Source organism: Juglans microcarpa x Juglans regia, chromosome 7D, assembly GCF_004785595.1.
Source record: "Juglans microcarpa x Juglans regia isolate MS1-56 chromosome 7D, Jm3101_v1.0, whole genome shotgun sequence".
In the NCBI taxonomy this organism is placed as follows: Eukaryota; Viridiplantae; Streptophyta; class Magnoliopsida; order Fagales; family Juglandaceae; genus Juglans; species Juglans microcarpa x Juglans regia.
In genome coordinates this window covers 1245138-1263798 of record NC_054606.1, presented here as the reverse complement: position 1 = coordinate 1263798, position 18661 = coordinate 1245138, and the positions used below count along the sequence as shown (strand labels likewise).

Below are 18661 nucleotides of genomic sequence, written 5' to 3'. Positions count from 1 at the left end.
CTCTGTTTACTTTTCTTTGCTGTTTTTCCTTCATTTATTTAGGCAACTGCTTTGATGGATAAGTTTGTGAAAAAGCCTGCCTTGTATATCTCTCGCGCACGCACACACACAAGTGGTTCATATTCTTCCATCCCTTGGAGGGAGAGGAATGAAAGAAGCTTTGAAGATCGAGAGTGCTCATCCATGCTCCATGGATGAGCTTAGAAATTTCTTTTTCAATACTTGCTCCATTGGTTGATTACAACTGATTTTCATGGCATGACTTTTCATGAATTCCTTGTATCACTATGCTTAGGTGTTGCTCTTGTATATGTCCCGTATACTGGGGCTCTTGCCTATTCTTATGATCAATAAAATTTTGTTTACTGATAAAAAAAAAAAAAAAAAAAAAAATCTACTGTTGTCTAATTTACATTCTTCCCAACGTGTTTTGCTAGTAACTTATTCTATTCCTACACCTAGACATAAATCCATGAGTCTTAAAGTGTGATTTTGGTCATGTAGCTAGCAAGGAGGACTTGATTCCACCTGCGCCTATCCTCACACGATACAGGAAAGAAGTTGGAATAAAGGCTTTTGTAAAGAAGGAATTGTTTGACCATAGGCTGACAGATGAGAAAAGATCTACTGACATAAATGTCTTGACTACACCAACCCTCTGTGTTCAGTTAAATACTCTACATGTGAGTTCAAAAGGAACTTTCTCCCCGTTCTCTAATGAATAATATCTGGATAATTGCATAGTCCTTTCTGGAATTTATAGCTGCCAAGTTCCAAATTCACGATGTGATTTAGTCTTGATCATTTTTTCAAATCAATTAGAAGTTTTATGTCTTGTACTATCATACTAAACATGGCCTGTGATCGTATAGTCTCCTTGATGGATTCTTTTATTATTGTTGGTGGTCATAAAAAGGATCCACTGATAGTAATGAATTCCTTTGTTAATTTACTGATAGTCTTAACTGAATAATGGTCTAAAAAGAATCCATTTTTATACAACTTGCAGAAGAGCAACTGAGCTAGTATGGAAATTACTTTTGGCAGAAGTGATTTTCCTTTACAATGTCTTAAAAAGTTGGCAAATTACTTATGTGGATTAATCACTTTGTAACTGCCTTTTGTATAGTAAATATAGGAAACAATTACATGAACTGATTTCAAACTCCAATAAAGATACATGCTTCCTCACTATTAGTTTATCAATATACAGAAACACATCATTCTATTCCCCAACTGAGCATGGAGATTTTATGCTTGAATTTTCATTTCTTTTTCACCACCAAAACTCGTGGGAAAAAATTGAGACTTGTAATAATTTAAATTGCCAGCAGTAGAAATTTATATCACCAGTAGTAGATTGTGTAAGTGATGGATTGAGTTAAACATGGACATATATTTTTGAATAAAAACATGAAACTTTGTTAGAGCCCTTTAGTTTCATGTCTGTTGTCGCTCCATCACAAGTAATTTGATAACATTTTGCATCATATTTAAACTTTTTGTTAGTTTTCAAATTCCCTGCATCTTACATACAGAAAATTACTCGGGTGATTTTTGTACCATATGATATACTCTGATACAGGTTTTTGTGCTATTAACAGTATGCAATTAGTCAGCTGAATAAGTTGGAAGATAGCATTTGGGAGAGATGGACCAAGAAAAAGCCCCGTGAAAAGTTGAATAGTATGTATCTCAACCTATCAATTAGTTTTCTGTTTGTATGTGTGTACACATTCTTTGCAGGTAGATGTTTTTTCTAGACTACCAACCATTATGAAGAAGTTATATGACCAAAATGACCTATTGCAGTGGCTAACTTTATTTAGTTCATTGCTGTTCCCGCTTTCTTTAGTTGATTGCTTAGATATCCATCCTACCATTCAATATTTTAGCATAAAATGATTAACTTGCGATCATGCATTTGGTAACCCAAGAGTTTTACCATTGCAGAACACAACGAGCCTTACTTTTTATTGCTAAAGCTAAATGAAACAAGAACCACAAGAAAAAAGCTTGTGTGCTTAGTAGAACCAGTTATTGAAAAAGTGCTTCCTTGAGTTGAAGAGCTACTTACATAGTATGGATAAATTAGTACAATCTCAACCTGGCCTGTGAATCCTTTTGAAATTAGTTTCAAGCAATATGTGACCTCAGCCACCGCTAAATTGGGACTTGTTCAAGTTTAGACCATTGGTTTTTTGAACCCCTAAATCATGGGATTCTGAAATAACTGTGAACCTTGATTTATGCCATTGTTGTGGAATGCAAAGATGTCACTTAGCTTTCACCCTTTTACAACAGCTGTTGTCTTTGAATCTCTTCAGATGTTTTTTTAAACATTTTATTACTATTTTTTTTAGCTTTTTGATAAGGTGTGCTTCCTGCTTCCATTTGATTATCAATGGCCTGCGCCTTCATGATTCTGGGTTCTCAGCCACTGTACTGACCCTTGGGTTAAACATTTGACCAATTATATAGATAGTTACTCGTTGAATCTACTTCATAATTTTTCTTTGGGAAGAGCAGGGTAAAGTAACTATTTCAAAAACTTTTTGTTAGTGCTTATTATGTTATACTGTTTATCTAGAGAAATCTATTGATGAGAAATCCAAAAGTTTCATCCAAAAGGACGCATTTGATGGGAGTAGAAAAGATATAAATGCTGCTATTGACCGGCTTTGTGAATTTACTGGTAAGAAAATTTCCCGTTTTGTCCCTTGTCTAATTCCTTGCGGTAAAAACTTGACGAGTGACCAATTTAGATTTTGCATGATGCAGGAACTAAAATAATCTTCTGGGATTTAAGGGACCAGTTCATTGACAACTTATATAAACCCCGTGTTGGTCTTTCTAGGCTGGAAGCACTGATTGAACCACTTGATGCAGTAAGAGTTTCCTGTTATGGAGCTGCTTGCCAGATTTTTCTTATACTTTTTTATAGAAAATCTTGATATCATATTCAGATATAATAATTTTTAAACCTAATCCTTCAACTTAGGTCCAACCTTTCCTCTGTTCTACCATGGCACATTTGAGTAATGTTTAACAAGTCATATGGTTATTGCCATCAACCTTCTTTAATTGTTGATTCCTGAATCTGATTCAGGCTAGTCCTTTAGTCACCTGCAAATATAGGACGAATTGATTTAGTTTCAACTGACCTAGTGAAATAAATTCATGTGGGTGGGTTAAAATTTGTATTGATTGACCTTGAGATCATTGCTTGCCCGTTGTCAACTGCTGCAGGAACTTAGTCGACTTTGTAATATAATTGTGGAGCCCCTCAGGGATCGCATTGTTACCAGTCTGCTTCAGGCATCCCTAGTATGCAACCCTAAACTATGCTTTCTCACACAAATCTATCTCAGATACTGAAATTCTTATGACTGAAATTCTATTTTCTCAGGAGGGCTTACTTCGTGTTGTGTTAGATGGGGGCCCATCACGAGTTTTCTCCCTGGCCGATGGAAAACTATTGGAAGAAGATTTAGAAGTGTTAAAGGTATGCCTGATCCGTTGAAAAAAGGTTTCTATCGTAATGTCAAGCTTGCAATTCTTTTGGCCACACTCATTAGGGCATCTCTTGCTTGTGGCAAAGAAGGGAACTTCAAAGTTGTTTCCTGAAGAGCCTTGAACTTTTTTGAAGAATGCTTTAAACTTCAGTTTTTAGGTTTCATTTCTTATTTACAAGGTTTATCAACTGTGGCTGTACGATATGAACAAATACAGGACTTCTTAAATCTCTTAGATGAAATTGATTTTATTCCAAATCAATGTGAGTATTTTGTTTTCCTTAGGAGTTTTTCATTTCTGGTGGAGATGGGCTTCCTCGAGGAGTGGTGGAAAATCATTTGGCACCTGTCCGACATGTAATACAGTTGCATGGCTATGGGGTTAGTTCCACTCTTGTTTTTATTTACTTTGAAAATCAAAATAATAGAGATAATTGACTGCTGAAGTGTGCTCGTTTTATCCAAAATTTGAGGTGTCATTTGACTTGTCAGTGTTAGGAACAGACGTTTTATCCTAGAGTATCTTCACAACCTTTTTGATTTCGATGTTTGCAGACTCATGAACTGATCGATGACTTGAGATCTGTGAGTGGCTCGGATATGCAGGACAGCAGAAGCAAACTAGGAGCAGAGCCAAAGACACTATTGAGAATATTAGCTCACAGGGCTGATTCAGAGGCCTCTCAATTCCTCAAGAAGCAGTACAAAATACCTAAATCTTCAGCTTAGGTAATGCCTGTTTCACCCGAAGGAAAGCCAATGTAACATAAACGTGTACTTTAGCCACATGCTCATGCGAAAATAATCCCATTCATACGACTCTTCATGTATGCATTTTTCAAAAAAAAAAAAAAAAAGGTTCTTGTATGGGTATGTTGTATTTCATCTTGTGCCGTTTTATGGCGGTTTGTAGTTTGTACACTAACTGATTCAATTGGGGGGCATTTCTCTATCATAGGCGCTTCAGGCTTGAGTTGTTGAATCGTTTTCTTTCTTATTTTCGATAAGAGACATGATTTAACTGACTCAGATTTAGTATTCAAAGAAATAAGAAAATGTTTTAGTGATTGTAAAATAATAAGAAGTTAGTTCAAAGGTCTATCTTAGCTCGTGGAGGGCAACAAAGACCTTTAATGTGGGTTTGTTGTTTGTATTTTAGGGCTATTTGTTAATATGTCGAACTATACTTCATACATTTTGTTTCGACGAGTTTATAGTTTTTAATTATTCCATAAAATGAAAGACATCTCTACTGAAAATCTGGAATTTCTACAAACTAGTTGCCGATCTTCTTTAATGAACGATCTACTGTTCCAATAATACTATGTTGGGCATTTTGCCGAAGCCCAAAACTGTTTTAGAGTACAGTGGTTTTCCAACCTCACATCACGAGAGGGAAGAGAAGAAAAGAAAAGAAAATTTGCAATCACAATCGGTATAAAGTATGTCCTTTTTAAAGCCCACTAATTGGAGTTTTTAAAACCTTGTAGGAAAATCTACGATAGCTTTCAATTGGAGTTTACAATAAGTTTACTCACACTAGATTAAAAACTTTAAAAATCTAAAATAAATAAAATTAAAATATATAAAAAAGGGGTGGGTGGTTTACTCAATGGGTGGTCCCGCCACCCTCCGTGGGGTGGCTGGCAACCACCTCCAGGCCCAATGGCCCAATAGTGTCGACTCTCGAGAAGGCGCAAGAATAGCCGGATCTAGCCAAAACAACAGTCGAAAATTTTTTTGTTCCGGGTGACTTTTCTGACCATCACTCAATGGCTGCAACCATAGACGTTGGTGAGAGCTACCACCCCGAGCTATAGCCGTTTTAAATTTAGTTTGTGATTTTTCAGTCTTTCTCGAGTTATTGCCGCCACTTGAATAACGGCCAAAACATTGTCTAGAGATTGTCTTAAAAATAATTGACATTAGGATATTTAGAAATTTAGAGTTTTATATCTTTCCTCTTAAAAAAATTTAATCCATGTTGTTGAGCGTTATAAAATATAAATATTTTAGTCATAGAGATTATATGAAAATAATCCTATAAATTGGCATATTTTAATGTGGTTTGTCACATTGTAAAGTTATTTTCTTATAAAACAAATCTAACCGTTCATAAAATCACATTGATAAATTCATTTTTATATAATCTTGGATAAAATTGAACCTGTTGATTGACAACAGTACCTCCTGATACAAAAACACACCGTACTAGAAAATATGAAAGCGGCGTCGTGTAATCGTCATCGTACGAGGACTACTCTCTAAAGGACCCTGCCCCAAGGGCCCAATCTCCCAGCCCCTCTCGTCCCCGTTCTTTGTGATACGTCTCTCCAGGTCTCCCACTCTCCGTCATCACTGGCTGATTCGCTTGTGATAGAATAGAAACAGCGCCACAGCTCTTCTTTCGCTTCGCTCGGTAATTCGACTCAAATGGCGTTCTCACTGCGTAGCGTGAAGGTGCCGCCCAACTCGGCGAATCTTGCCGAAGCGAGGACCCGAGTCTTCGATTTCTTCAGGTCTGCCTGCAGATCCCTACCCACCGTCATGGATATCTACAACCTCGACGACGTCGCTACGGTCTCCCAACTCCGCTCCACCATCGCCTCCGAGATTCGCAAGAACTCCCACGTCACCAATCCCAAGGTCCAGTGGTTTTTATTCTTTTTTTTTTTTAATCTGTTTCTAGTTTTTGTTCCTACCAAACGAACAAACCTCAGTCTTGATTTTTTTTTCATAGGTTATTTACTTCTTGAGTTGCATCTATTTCGAAAGTAAATTAATTTTGATTGATCTACATTTTTTTCTTTCATCTTCTTCGCGTTTTGGTTTATATTTTTTTAATTTTGACTTCGAACAAACATTAAATTTCTTTGAACTCTTGAACTTAATATTGCATTTTGATTTTGAAAGTTAATCTGATAAATCCGACGTGACTGATTAGCTGAATTTAATTGCTATGTATGATATAATTGAAGTTAATTGCAATTTCCTTGCGATTAGGTTCCCGGAAATTTGCAGCGATTGAAAGTGTAGATATTAAGCCCTTAGCTTGGTTATTTTGGCAAAAGAGTTATCCTGCTATTGTCTTGTTCAGCCAAATCCTGTTTCAGCCATGAGAAAGGAAATCCTTTTCCCCGCTTTATTTGGGTTAATGTTGGTGGAGGGCCTTGTGATATTTGTTGGTTTCTGGAGACTGTATGGCGTCGTGTATACAAGTTAAAGCTGAATGTTCTAGTCTCCCGGGAAGCTTTCTATTTTGATTGGAATAGAATGTAGGTCTCGCATTTGTTCTTTCTTAAATACCTCATTGGATCCCCAGTAAGCGGATTTTTTTGTATTCATTCACTAAGTTATAACATGTCTTTCATAAAATTCTAGTAAGAGTCCACTAGTGCTTCCAAATCTTAGCAATCAAAGAATCTGGTCATTCTCAGTCATTTTTGGTACAGTTACTCCTAGTAGGCCTTTGACATATTCCACATTCTATTTCCCTAGGTCTTTCGTGAAAGCTCAAGGAATGCCCCTTCCCCTATTAAGTACTTAGCTTATGGAATTTAGTCCTGTGGAAGAAATTTTCCGATACTCGGAAAAGGGGGCACATTCCTTTTGAGAGGTTATACAACAATTCCCACGCACTGCTTTGTCGTGTTAATGGTTTCTCATGTTGCAAATGATGTCAATTGTGTTGGAGGCAACTTCTGCGGTATTGTTGTAGGAGTATAGTAAAGACAGTTTGGTTGGGTGAAATGAAGTCTGTAGCCTATACGTATAAGGAATGTAGTGATACACATGTTGTGAGTATAAGAACCATTTGGTTGGGTGAGATGAAGTATTTTGCTTTCCTGCCTTGGAAAAGTCTCCCCCATCAAAACTCTCATCTCTATAATAAATCTGCAGGTGATTGATATGCTGCTCTTCAAGGGAATGGAGGAGCTGAATAACATTGTGGAGCATGCAAAGCAGCGGCACCATATTATTGGCCAATATGTGGTAGGTCATCAAGGGCTTGTGCAGGATTTGGGCACCAAGGATCAAGGCATCTCTAACTTTCTCAAAAACTTTTACAAGAGCAACTACTCTTGAATCTTTGTTGTTCAACAGATGTGCCTCCTTTGCTTTTTGACGTGGGCTTCAGAAATAAAATTGTACTCAAAATTGATTTTGTATCTTGCTGGTTGAAAAAGATCCCCTTATCTTCTTTTGTGGTCACTTTGGTGGAACCGAAGTACTATTTATGAAACCTTGTTTTTGCTCTAAAAAATCAAGAGAACTGATGCGTTGGTACCGTTGGACTTGGCATCGGTGTATTGTGTTTATATCTTTAATCTACATGCTGCATTATGAAAATTCGAGGATGGATCTGCATTTGCATGTCAGAAGTAGACATTTGCTTGCTGATATGGTATAACCATGATTCAGTAGGCCAGAGTCTATTTTATGATGGCAGAATTCACTCTTTAAGACTTGAAGGAACCTCTACTTAAAAGAGGAAACTCTTGGAAGCTCCATGGCGTGAAAGGTTGAGCATCTTCAGCATGTTTAGTGTTTCGTCCTTAATTTAATAGTTTACTTTATTCACATTCAAAGTTACCAATTTAATTACATGAGATTTCCTTCATACACAAATTCAGATCTACCCACGCCGACCCAATTAGCAGAGGAGAAACCATCATTAGCTTTTGGAAGACTTTGGTTTAAGACAAGCAAAAACCAATTTCCTGAGTCACTTGAAGCAGGCTCTTTTTCCATTCTTTCCTAGCCAACAAAGAACTATAAGGTGAAGCTCCTCTACCTAGAATTCTGTCTCTGTATTTTGAAAGCAGAAATTCAGGTATGCCCCAGCAGAGTTCATTTGTTTCAAACTACACTCGCAGAGACAGATACTAGGCACTTGCAGATTCATTTTTGGAAGAAAAAGGAAACTTGTAGATTCATCTAGACATGATACTAGGCAACTAATGAAGATAAAAGACAGATGACCGGGGGAGATATGATTTGCATTCACCTTTAGTGACGAGTGGGAACTCAAAAACGCACCAAAGCCAACTTGTGAAACACGAAGAAATGAAAGTTCTAACACAACAGCTAAGAGTTTGATAGAAAAACATCATAATAGAAGCAGTCAAAACTGGTCTTGGCTCCATATGCTCCCTTAAAAATTCGAGTCAAGACATAAATAATAGCATTATTATTGATAGCAAACAAGATACATGTAGCTCATTGACAATATCGTTTCTAGATCATACAATGACTTAAACGGACAAAGCAATACTGATACCAACAATACACTGGAATTCTAAGACTACAACACGAGAAATTTCTAGAGAAGGAAAACTGTAATCATGACCAAGTATAGGCAGACTGGATCGGAGGGTCAATTTTGCAGTGAGATTCTTTTTCAAATTCAGGATCCATAGTTTTATCAGTCAGCTTTGGAGAAGAGAAGGGCGTTCACTCTCTAGGGCGGGCAAGCCAGAGGGAACTAAGAGCTCGTAGCCGGGAAAAATAGTCATGTATCGCAAGAAGAGCACGAGCTGACTGGCGTGTTGTCAATATACGGTGCATTTGTTGCAACGTTTGTTGCCGGAGATTGTCAGCCTGATGATAATAACCCACCCCCCAAAAAAAAAGAAAAGAAAAAGGAAACAAAACATTTGAAAAGGTTATACAACAACATATAAACGAAGAAAAAAATCCTACTATGTCCGTCCATTTCTTACCACTAACCGCATGATAATGACACACAACCCCAAATTTTACCAAATATATAGCAGAAGACAGATTTTCTTAAGATAAACATGGATAGCCAGAGCTTACTGATTTTTAAATCTGAAAACTTCCCTAACTGCTCTAACTACTACTATTTCCACATTTCCATTTTTTTGGGTGAAGTATTTTGCGACAAAATTCAATAGATTTTAGTCCATGACAGGGAAAATGTAGCACAAAAGGAACTTCAACATTAGTTTATGCAGTATGTAGGAAGGGCAAGGAGAACTTAAAGGAGCAGAAAATACCTGGCGAATGAACCCCTCAAGGGTCCCTAGTTTACCCATGGCCATGGCCATTTGACCCATGTAGTTTGCCACATTCCCAGATGAACCTGAGGAACCAAGAGATCCACTTGACAATGTCTCAGCCAGGGATTGTTGCAATGCCTCCATCCCTTGAGATAATGCATCTTCCGCTTGTTGGGATGACTGCTGCAAGTTGTTAATGCCCACCAGTTGCTGCTCTGTCAGAGGCTCCAAATGATTTGCAAGAAGCTGCAACCAAAATCAGTCATTTCAATTAAGGGGGGAAAATTAAGAAGTGGTTTGGGAGGTCAGACTCCAACCATTCATGACTTCAGAGACATAGACAATTAGAACGATAAATAAAACGAAGAAAGCCCCTCTTAGTGGAAAGGACACCAAAGATTAATATAGTTGAGACCAAGACTGACCCAACACTCATTATGGGCCCTTATGTTTTGGGCCTGATAATATTTAAAAGCTTAAATCATATAGAAGGCCAAAAACTGCTGACCCAAATCAGAGACTATGCAAGAGATGAATACATTCAATATCGACAAGCTTAAACCACTGCATGCAGTTTTGAGCCTACAAATAACAGTGGCGTCATTTTTTTTCTTATTTGGTAAAAACTACCAATAGTTAAGCCCCGTTTGGATGTTGAGATGAGATGAGATGAGATGAGAAATCAACATCCAAACATCACTCAAATACAAACACTTTTTAATTTCAAATTTTCAACTTTTTCATCTAATCATTCCATAATCATTACAACTTTTCCAAACTTCCAAACAAAACACAGAAAACAATTCAACTTTTTCAAATCTAAAAAAAAAAAAATAATATTAAATAATTATATTCTAACAATATTTTAACTTTACAATATTTTTATTCAGCTTTTTCTCTTTTCCCAAAACCACATAAAACATATTAACTCAAGCCATTTCACCACTATTCACAAACCATTTCACTACTATTCACAGATTTTTCATCTCATCTCATCTTAACATCCAAACGAGGCTTTAATGAGGGCAGCAATCTGTAGACAGCCCTACGCCCAACCCAAGAAATGCTTAACTAATTAGTCTACATAAAACTCACACTGATTGATTCAAAATCATAATAAATGCACCAGTTGAATCATACTAAATTGTGAGGAATAGAAAAAAAAAATAAAAAATAAAAAACACTGAGGTTTTTACCTTCCCTTTTCTTGGGATAGGATTTCAATTACAGTCTCTTATTGACTCCTCCAAATTCCAGTAAATCTCTCAGAACTAACCCTAAACCATCAACCTTAAAATGACCTCACCTTTAGGAGCTCAGATGAACGGAAACCACCAAGCCACAAGAAACACCTCTCCGCAGGTGTTTTCCACATGCCAGACAACAAATGGAAAACATCAGCCTTGGCTGCAATGCCCTTCAGCCTAAAAATCTCATCATAGTGTAACAAGATATTATCAACAATGATACGTAGCTCTGCATCACTTGCATGAGAATTGACTGCTGATCTCAGTTCATTAATTTGTCGATTTTGCTCTTCCAGCCATCGTGCATATTCCACATCAAATGCCATGGCCCCTGAAAAAGCTAACTAAATCATCTACTTCATGTAATTTAACTCAACTTGGGGAAAGAGGATCAAATTGGAAGATGGATACACTACATCATAGACTCTGCCTACCAATGAGCACATAGACATGTATCTGGATCTACAATGCATACCTTGACAATACAACATGTGGCAATGATTATCCATCTACAGTTAATGATTTGCAAGGACTGAATTTTCACATAGGCCAGCACATAGGCCAGTAGAGATTAATGAATCCAATGGAGTATAAGATTGCGTCGTGGTCATATTGGAAATTCTAAGTGTCCAAACATAGGTTTGTTTGGACACTTGGAATATCTCAAAATTCTGTGAATAGTAGTGAAATAGATTGAGTTAAGATGTTTTATTGGGTTTTGGGAAAGAATGGAGAAAAAGTAGAATAAAAATACTATAAAGTTAAAAAATTGTTTGAATATAATTTTTTAATATAATTTTTGTTTTGAAGTTTGAAAAAGTGGTATTGATTTTTGTGTTTTGTTTTGTAGTTTGAAAAAGTTATATTGATTTTTGTGTTTTGTCTTGAAGTTTGGTAATGCAACCTGTACATACACATCAAATTTGATACGGTAGAAGCTAACAAACAAAACAAACAACTTATATGTGTGAGTGGGTGAGAGCTTCCACACATGTTAAATGAAGTGTGTTAACACTAACAACTTTTCCATTTTACGAATAAAAGGAAAAGTCATTGACTTAATGTGATTCCACGGTTTAGTATTCCTACACAAGATAGCCAACATCCTGAATTTGTTATTCCAATAAACCTTTCACAACAATGCAATACTCTCCCACACGGAACCAATCTAACTTAGTTCCGATAACAATTTTTGAAAATTGAACCGCACAGGAGGGGAATAATTGAGTTGAAGAAAGGAATACCATTTCCACTCATTGAATGGGCTTGGTCTCCTGAGCTTGATATGAAGATTCCCTACAGGAGATAAAAAGAGAATGTAAGTCTGTTTCCTCTTTGGTTGGTAAGGCAAATCTAAGACCTACAGAACCCCAACCTACACCTTTGTGGACCGAGCCAAGGGCAGGCCAAAAAAACTATGAAAAGAAATGAGCAAATATACAAGCTTTGCATGCCAATGAAGGAGATTAACAAAAATTGAAGCCAAAATTAGGCAGTCTTGAAAAGAGAACCAAAACTAACCTGCTGTCTTGCTCGTTGAAGCTCCTGCTCTAGTTGGGTCAGCTTCAAACGGCTACTCTCCAGCTGTTGGACATACGCCTACACCAGGATGGATGCAAGTCAAAAGAGGGAACTTGTAGAAAGTAATCGATAAATGCAACAATAGGGCTCCAAGGCCAAACAAAAGGAACATGCTTTTTGCTTTTGGCATTAGAATTCCAATCATCCAAAGCATGCAAGGATGTGGCACATAAACGCTTCTTCCAAATAATAAGTGACAAAACCTCACTCACTACAAATAAAGAGGGTATCTGTGTATCACTACAAACTTGAGATAATAAGGGTTCCCAAAAGGCAATGACTTTCGCTATAAATGATTTTGAGACCATAAAATATTAGTGTGCATGCATGCATATGTGCACCAAATGCCATAAGTAAAATGAAATCCAACCAAAAAATCCGAGAAACAGTAGTATTCTGTTATGAAGAAGAGGATTCACAAGGATTAAGACAAACTTAGGGCATGTTTGGACACTATGAGATTTCTCAAAATTATCAAAACTTCTCATAATTTCATTCCCAAACATCACTCAACAAACAATTTTCAATTTCAAATTTTCAACTTTTCAACTTTTTCATCTAATCATTACCTAATCGTTATTCAAACACAAAAATCAACACAACTTTTAAAAACTCAAAAAAAAAAAAATATTAAAAAATTATATTCAAACAATTTTGAACTTTATAATATTATTTTTGAACTTTTTTCTCTCACCTTTCCCAAAATCCAATAAAACATCTTCACCTCAAACCATTTCACTATTATTCACAAAATCTTAAAATACTCCAAGTGTCCAAACATGCCCTTAATCTTAATAAACCTAGAACCAATGAAATTACCTGCAGGAAATAGCTGCCAAAAGATGCAGTGTTTTTGAGTTGTAATTACTACTAATAGCAAGGGGGAAAAGACAGCCATTTGTGAAGAACAATAACGGAACAAAACAACAAAGTAAGATATAGGGCCATACTTTTTTCCTCAATCGGCTTTTTCTTGCAGCCTCCCGATTTTGAGCAAGCCTGCGGAGAGTCTGTGAAGTGTAATCAAGCAAAAAATCATGAATCCCTATTTGAACATCAATAACATAAATTATAATCCTTGTAAATAATTTAATACATTATGACCTTCTGATCCGTTTTATCCTTTGATCTGTCACTGGAATCAGATGCCACATTAGCAATGGCTCTATCAAACTGCACAAGCAAGGAGCTTAAATGTAAGGATGGCAATATTGATTAACATCAGCCAAATTTTCCAATGACTTATAAAGAAGAATGCTTCATGAAACCGGAGAACAAATAAGTATCTAGGGAAACATATGGACTTGTGCAACTAGTGTCCCTTCTCTGAATGCAGATCACAACTGCATCCGACAAAAACATAAGTTGGATTACAAAACCACTATTTTGGCAGTCCCCTCCTTGGCCAAGCCAAGGAAAAAGGGCCCCTGTCCAATTTATTGGATCCATTGCCAGTTTATTTTATTTGCTCCATTTATATGCATTGCAATTTCTGTAATGAGGTTTTTGCTGGGGTCCCCCACCCTCACCTCTTGTATTCTCTTGTTTAATTTTCATGCCAATTTGCTTAGGAAAAAAAACATATACTTGTGCAACATTACTACTGATATTTGGTACTAGAAAATTAGAACGATATGCAGAATGCAGAAGATAAATATTAGAGTTTATCCAAAAATAGCATATTCAGAGAAAAGGTGAAAAAAAAAAAAAATCACCCTGTTATTCTTATCATCTGTATCCACATCTGTTGATATATCAGTCCTAGGACTCGCATCAGCCATGGCAGACTCTTCCCAGTTCTCTATATGACCACTTGATATAGAAACAAGATTTGATGCTTGACCCTTTTCTAAAGGCAACCTCTGGCGCTCCACGCGGAAGGCAGATGAATTTATATCAACTGAACTCGGCGACTGTTTTGGCCAACAAAGAAAACACCATATAAATAGAAGCGACAAAGATGTAAGGCTCTAAAAGTCACCTAAATCTCTAAATGAGAAAGTTTACAACTTTAAGGGATAAAAAACTCACCTTATCGAAGGTGCCAATATGAAGGGGATTGGAAGCAACTACTTGCCCACTTACTTTTGTAGAACGAAGCACAGTATCTGCGTCAACAAAACATACAAGCTTCCTTCTCAAGACACACACACACACACACACACACACACACATATATATTGTCAAAATACTGCTCAAGTCGAATAAGGGGAAAAAAGAGTTTTACCGGTATACAACAAAGAGAAATGCTTGGTCTACATAGAAATCTTATGCAAGAAAATTAACAAACTAACTTTCAATAAAATTAGCTTTACAATTTGACGGATCACATTAAGCCACGTTAGTTTGTAAGCTTCAAGATGTAAGATTTTTGTGTAGACCTAGCACTTCTCGACAATTAAATCTACTCTTAAGGAATACTCATACTCTTCTAAATATGAACCCAGCCCTATATTAGGTGCTACAAGTTCCAGGAGTCTATTCTTATTAGCTAATAGCAATATATCAATTGATACGATTTAGGCCCAGCCATTATTTCATCCTACATATAAACAATAGTGAAGTGATGTCCCTTTTACAAGAAGCCAAGTGCCACTAAGATCACCAGATGCAGAACAGTTTTATGTTTCTGCAGATTAAATGATACAAAAAACTAAATATGCTTGCTCTTTAACATGTGAGTCCAGTTTTTGCATACTCACTTCCAGTCAGGTCAACAGCATCCTCTAAGCGAAATCCAATTGATTGCTCGAATGCCCCGAAATCAGAAACGCGAAAAGAATGGATTGCATTTCCCTCGGTACAACTGAAAAGCATTCTCCAAATTAAGCCACCCAAGTTGTTACGCCATAGAACGCTAAACTAATTTCATATTGAGATGCCCAACTCATCAGAAGCTCTCCATAATTACATCAGAGATATCCTTTTGATTTAAACGCCATAAAAGAAAAGAAGATTGCGGAAGGTTTGTAGAAAAGGATTTGTGGGAGGAAGGGAGAGGGAGGATCCAAAGCACCCCTCCCCTCTGATCAGAAAAGCAACAAGAAAGTCATGAAAGTAATCATACATGCCAGAAAATTGAAAAAAAAAAAGTACTTCTAGGTGACGACATTAAACAATCCATATTCATAATCATTGTCATCAGATAACTTCCCAGTCATGCCAGGCTGGGGTAAACCCAAGCAAAGCCCAACTTGAAGTTCCAGCTCCCAGCCACCCACACCCTTTACACATAGCTCAACCCATCTTCCGTAATGGACACCAGACCAAGGTGGTCACATTACCCAATGTGATGGCAAAAACAGATTAGAATCTGGAAGCTCAGCCTCAAAAGCAAAAGGTGAACAGGAATTGGAATATAAAAGAATGCTCCACAGAAGATCTAAAATGAAACTTTGTCAAAACGATTAGGATAAGAACGTAGGAAACTTCTGCAAAATGTAAAAGTCAATAATTATTTGAATTGATCAACTGGAAAGAACGAGAATCAGGGGAAGCACATCTCTCATGAGTTTCATAAACCTTAACTTTTAGACATCTATCATTCACGATAAATTTGCTTCTGATTCATTTTGCAAAGTTTCTCTGAAAGCTTTGAAACATTTTAGGTGGTTAACCACCATTCCTGTCAGAAACCAAAATTGGTTTGCCACCACCAACAACCAAACATAAGATTTCCAAGAAATTAAGTTTAGTTTTTTCAGGATACGTAAATGTATATATAGCTCTCTAATTGACACACAACAAAAAAAGTCAGTAACGAAATAATGCATAGAAGTGAGAAAGAGAATATCTTGTAAAAATTAAGAAACGGAAAGTCCCAGTGCATTTATAACTTTTAGGAACAAAAACAGGGAAGAAGTAAAAAAAAGATCGCAGAGTAAAGATTATGAGGAAAATATACAGCGCATTGGAAATAGGTAATTGAGAATCGAAGCTCGGCATCACGCTTGCTGTTCCCACATCTTCTGCGCCAATCCTAATTGTTCGACTGCCCAGAAACCACCATCATCGTCAACTCCTTAGCCGCTCCCCCCCCCCCCCCCCCCCCCCCCCCCCCCCCCCTCAGCCAAAGAAGAAACCCCAGAACCAGTACCCGAAGCAATCTGCAAGAATCGAAAGCAGAAAGGACAACTTTAAAACAGGCAAACTCAATCCAGAAGCTAAAATCAACGCAAGAACACAGAAAAACAATAATTACAGGAACTCCTGAAGATTCGAGTCCCTTGCACAGGTTACTGGTCACCAACTACCAGCAAACCAACAGTACACTGAATCCCAAACCAAACCCAAACAGAAAAGGTATTGAGAATCAAATCACCGTTTTGGTCTCAAAAACACCAACTTTAGAGCCAACGCAACAAGAACCAGATACTCAAACGTGGTTTAATTTTTGTTTGAAAAAAAAAAAAGAAACAGAAAAATCGCTAATTACAGAAGCAGATGGAAGTCAAATGCACGTATTGAGGTCACAGAAGCACGAACCCAATAATAGCCAGAAACCCTAGTCACCAAAATCCTCAAGAATATCCAACTAAAGAAGTTCTACGAAGTCAGACTCTGTTTGACATGTCATGGACTAATCCGACCCCATCACAACAATACTCAGATGCCCAAATCAGTAAAAATAAATAATATAAAAATATAAAAACCCCTTAATTCCAAGCTTAAGAGGATCAACGTCACCTACTCTGAGTTGCATATTTAATTTTAGCATGAGAATGATTATTTACTCGAATTTACAGAGAAGTTTTAACCAAACGAACCTGAGATTTTGACGACGCTATGATGATGCTACTCTGCGTATCATTGGATTAAGTGAGAGAGAAGAGAACAGAGAGAGAGGGACGTCTTCTAGCGTGGAAATCTTCCACTTTCCGATGACTAATGATTTTTTTATTTGCTTTTTCTAAGGTTTAGTGCTTTGACATGAATTGTTTTTTCTGATTTTTCTAATTTTCACAAAGTTTTCTTCAATGCTACTGTACCAAAGATACTGACACAGAAAGGATACAGCCAATCTCATCTTACACTTTACTGTCCGGTATTAGAGTTTTGATCCACTGCGGTCAGTTTCACAACCAGCCGACAAGGTCCCCCACTCGAGATTTTCCCAGACGTTTATCTGCATAACATAATCAATGCTTTGGCCCTAAAAAACGGCAATAAAACAACTATGGGTTGGCCCTAGAAAAAATGCTATAAAACAACCATGGGTTGGATTCCTATTAATTCCATCCAAGTTCGGTTTTTTAGGCAATTATTTAGGTCACCTGAGCCCGGTTCCATTCCATCCCTTTTAAGTTTGTGTACTTTTTATTTTTATAATGTATAATTTTAAATTTTATGCATAATAAAACACATCTTTCCTATTATATAAAAATAAATAATTATACACGTATAATCCTTATTACAACCTTTTATACAATCATGTTTTATATTGAAAATATTTTTATAAGACGGTAGAACTTTTATAAACTATTTTATAAAAATGTTCTTAATATAAAATAGAGTTGTATAAAAAATTATAAATAGAATTATATATTTATCATTTTCTATTACAAAAAAAAAAAAATAGTAACATAACTCGGACCATTTTTTCAATTAAGTGTGAAAGAAAAGGTTTCCCATAACTTAAATGCAACAAAGGGAGTCTCCCATAACTCTTAAATATGCAACTACATATCTACGAGATCTTATAATTATAAAGAGATCCAGAAAAGTGTAATAATTGCCTTTCGAAATCTTAAAGCATTAAATTTACCATCCTTCCCTGTTTTTAATAAAAAAAAAAAAAAAAAACTGAGAGAGGGGTTGTAAAATTCATAAATTCATATAATTTTATAAAATTTGTTAAATTTATTTTATAAAAAAAATTAATTTATAATTTAACGTACTACGTTAAATCATATCAATTTATAAATTTATTTTTATATAATCACTTTAAGATGAAAATATTTTTCTAAAAAAAGAGTCATACCGATTAAGATTTCGTTTGAATTGAAAGATGAGAAGAAATGAATTGAAATGATTTATGAATATTAATAAAATTTAGTAATGTTTTTCTGTAAAAACTAAAACATCATCCAAAAAGATTTACGACGTCAGCTATTTTTCTGACAATTTTAAAGGTGAGGTAATAATTAGACCAATAATGTTTTTGATAAAAATCATTTTCAGAAGATCTTTGATAATCTGGCAGAGTGAACCAATACACCAACATTCAACACACGAGACTGACATGGGACCCACAAGAAATCTTCCTTTAACCAATAGGCGATGACCACGAGTGTGA

At 36.3% G+C, this 18661-nt stretch overlaps 3 protein-coding genes across 4 annotated transcripts in view; 2 read left to right on the top strand and 1 right to left on the bottom strand.

Moving 5' to 3' along the window:
- Positions 1–4467, top strand: part of LOC121239794 (protein unc-13 homolog) — a 29355-nt gene extending 24888 nt beyond the window's left edge. Inside the window, exons 21-28 of the mRNA XM_041137118.1 lie at positions 505–683; positions 1605–1686; positions 2591–2695; positions 2782–2888; positions 3250–3327; positions 3410–3505; positions 3801–3896; positions 4071–4467. Of these exons, the coding sequence (XP_040993052.1) occupies positions 505–683; positions 1605–1686; positions 2591–2695; positions 2782–2888; positions 3250–3327; positions 3410–3505; positions 3801–3896; positions 4071–4244 (917 nt within the window). The 3' untranslated portion in view covers positions 4245–4467. The remainder of the gene's footprint in view (positions 1–504; positions 684–1604; positions 1687–2590; positions 2696–2781; positions 2889–3249; positions 3328–3409; positions 3506–3800; positions 3897–4070) is intronic.
- A 1273-nt stretch (positions 4468–5740) lies between these two features.
- LOC121239796 (NADH dehydrogenase [ubiquinone] 1 alpha subcomplex subunit 6) lies at positions 5741–7834 on the top strand. The gene is made up of 2 exons (XM_041137122.1): positions 5741–6161; positions 7416–7834. The coding sequence occupies exons 1-2, from the start codon at positions 5949–5951 to the stop codon at positions 7599–7601; spliced, it is 399 nt and encodes a 132-aa protein (XP_040993056.1). The 5' UTR covers positions 5741–5948; the 3' UTR covers positions 7602–7834.
- An 857-nt stretch (positions 7835–8691) lies between these two features.
- Positions 8692–17336, bottom strand: LOC121239795 (transcription factor TGA2-like). 2 transcript variants are annotated; one of them, XM_041137119.1, is made up of 14 exons: positions 17133–17336; positions 16425–16472; positions 16271–16394; positions 15069–15172; positions 14398–14474; positions 14082–14279; positions 13471–13539; positions 13317–13376; positions 12307–12384; positions 12030–12081; positions 10845–11116; positions 9536–9784; positions 8914–9116; positions 8692–8840 (listed from the first exon to the last, which is right to left on the bottom strand). In XM_041137119.1, exons 3-13 carry the CDS (start codon positions 16309–16311, stop codon positions 8970–8972), a joined length of 1347 nt encoding a protein of 448 aa, XP_040993053.1. In that variant the 5' UTR covers positions 16312–16394; positions 16425–16472; positions 17133–17336; the 3' UTR covers positions 8692–8840; positions 8914–8969. The 2 variants fall into 2 exon arrangements, with proteins under 2 accessions (XP_040993053.1, XP_040993055.1); XM_041137121.1 differs by lacking the exon at positions 17133–17336 and adding an exon at positions 16568–16586.
- Positions 17337–18661: the final 1325 nt, after the last annotated feature.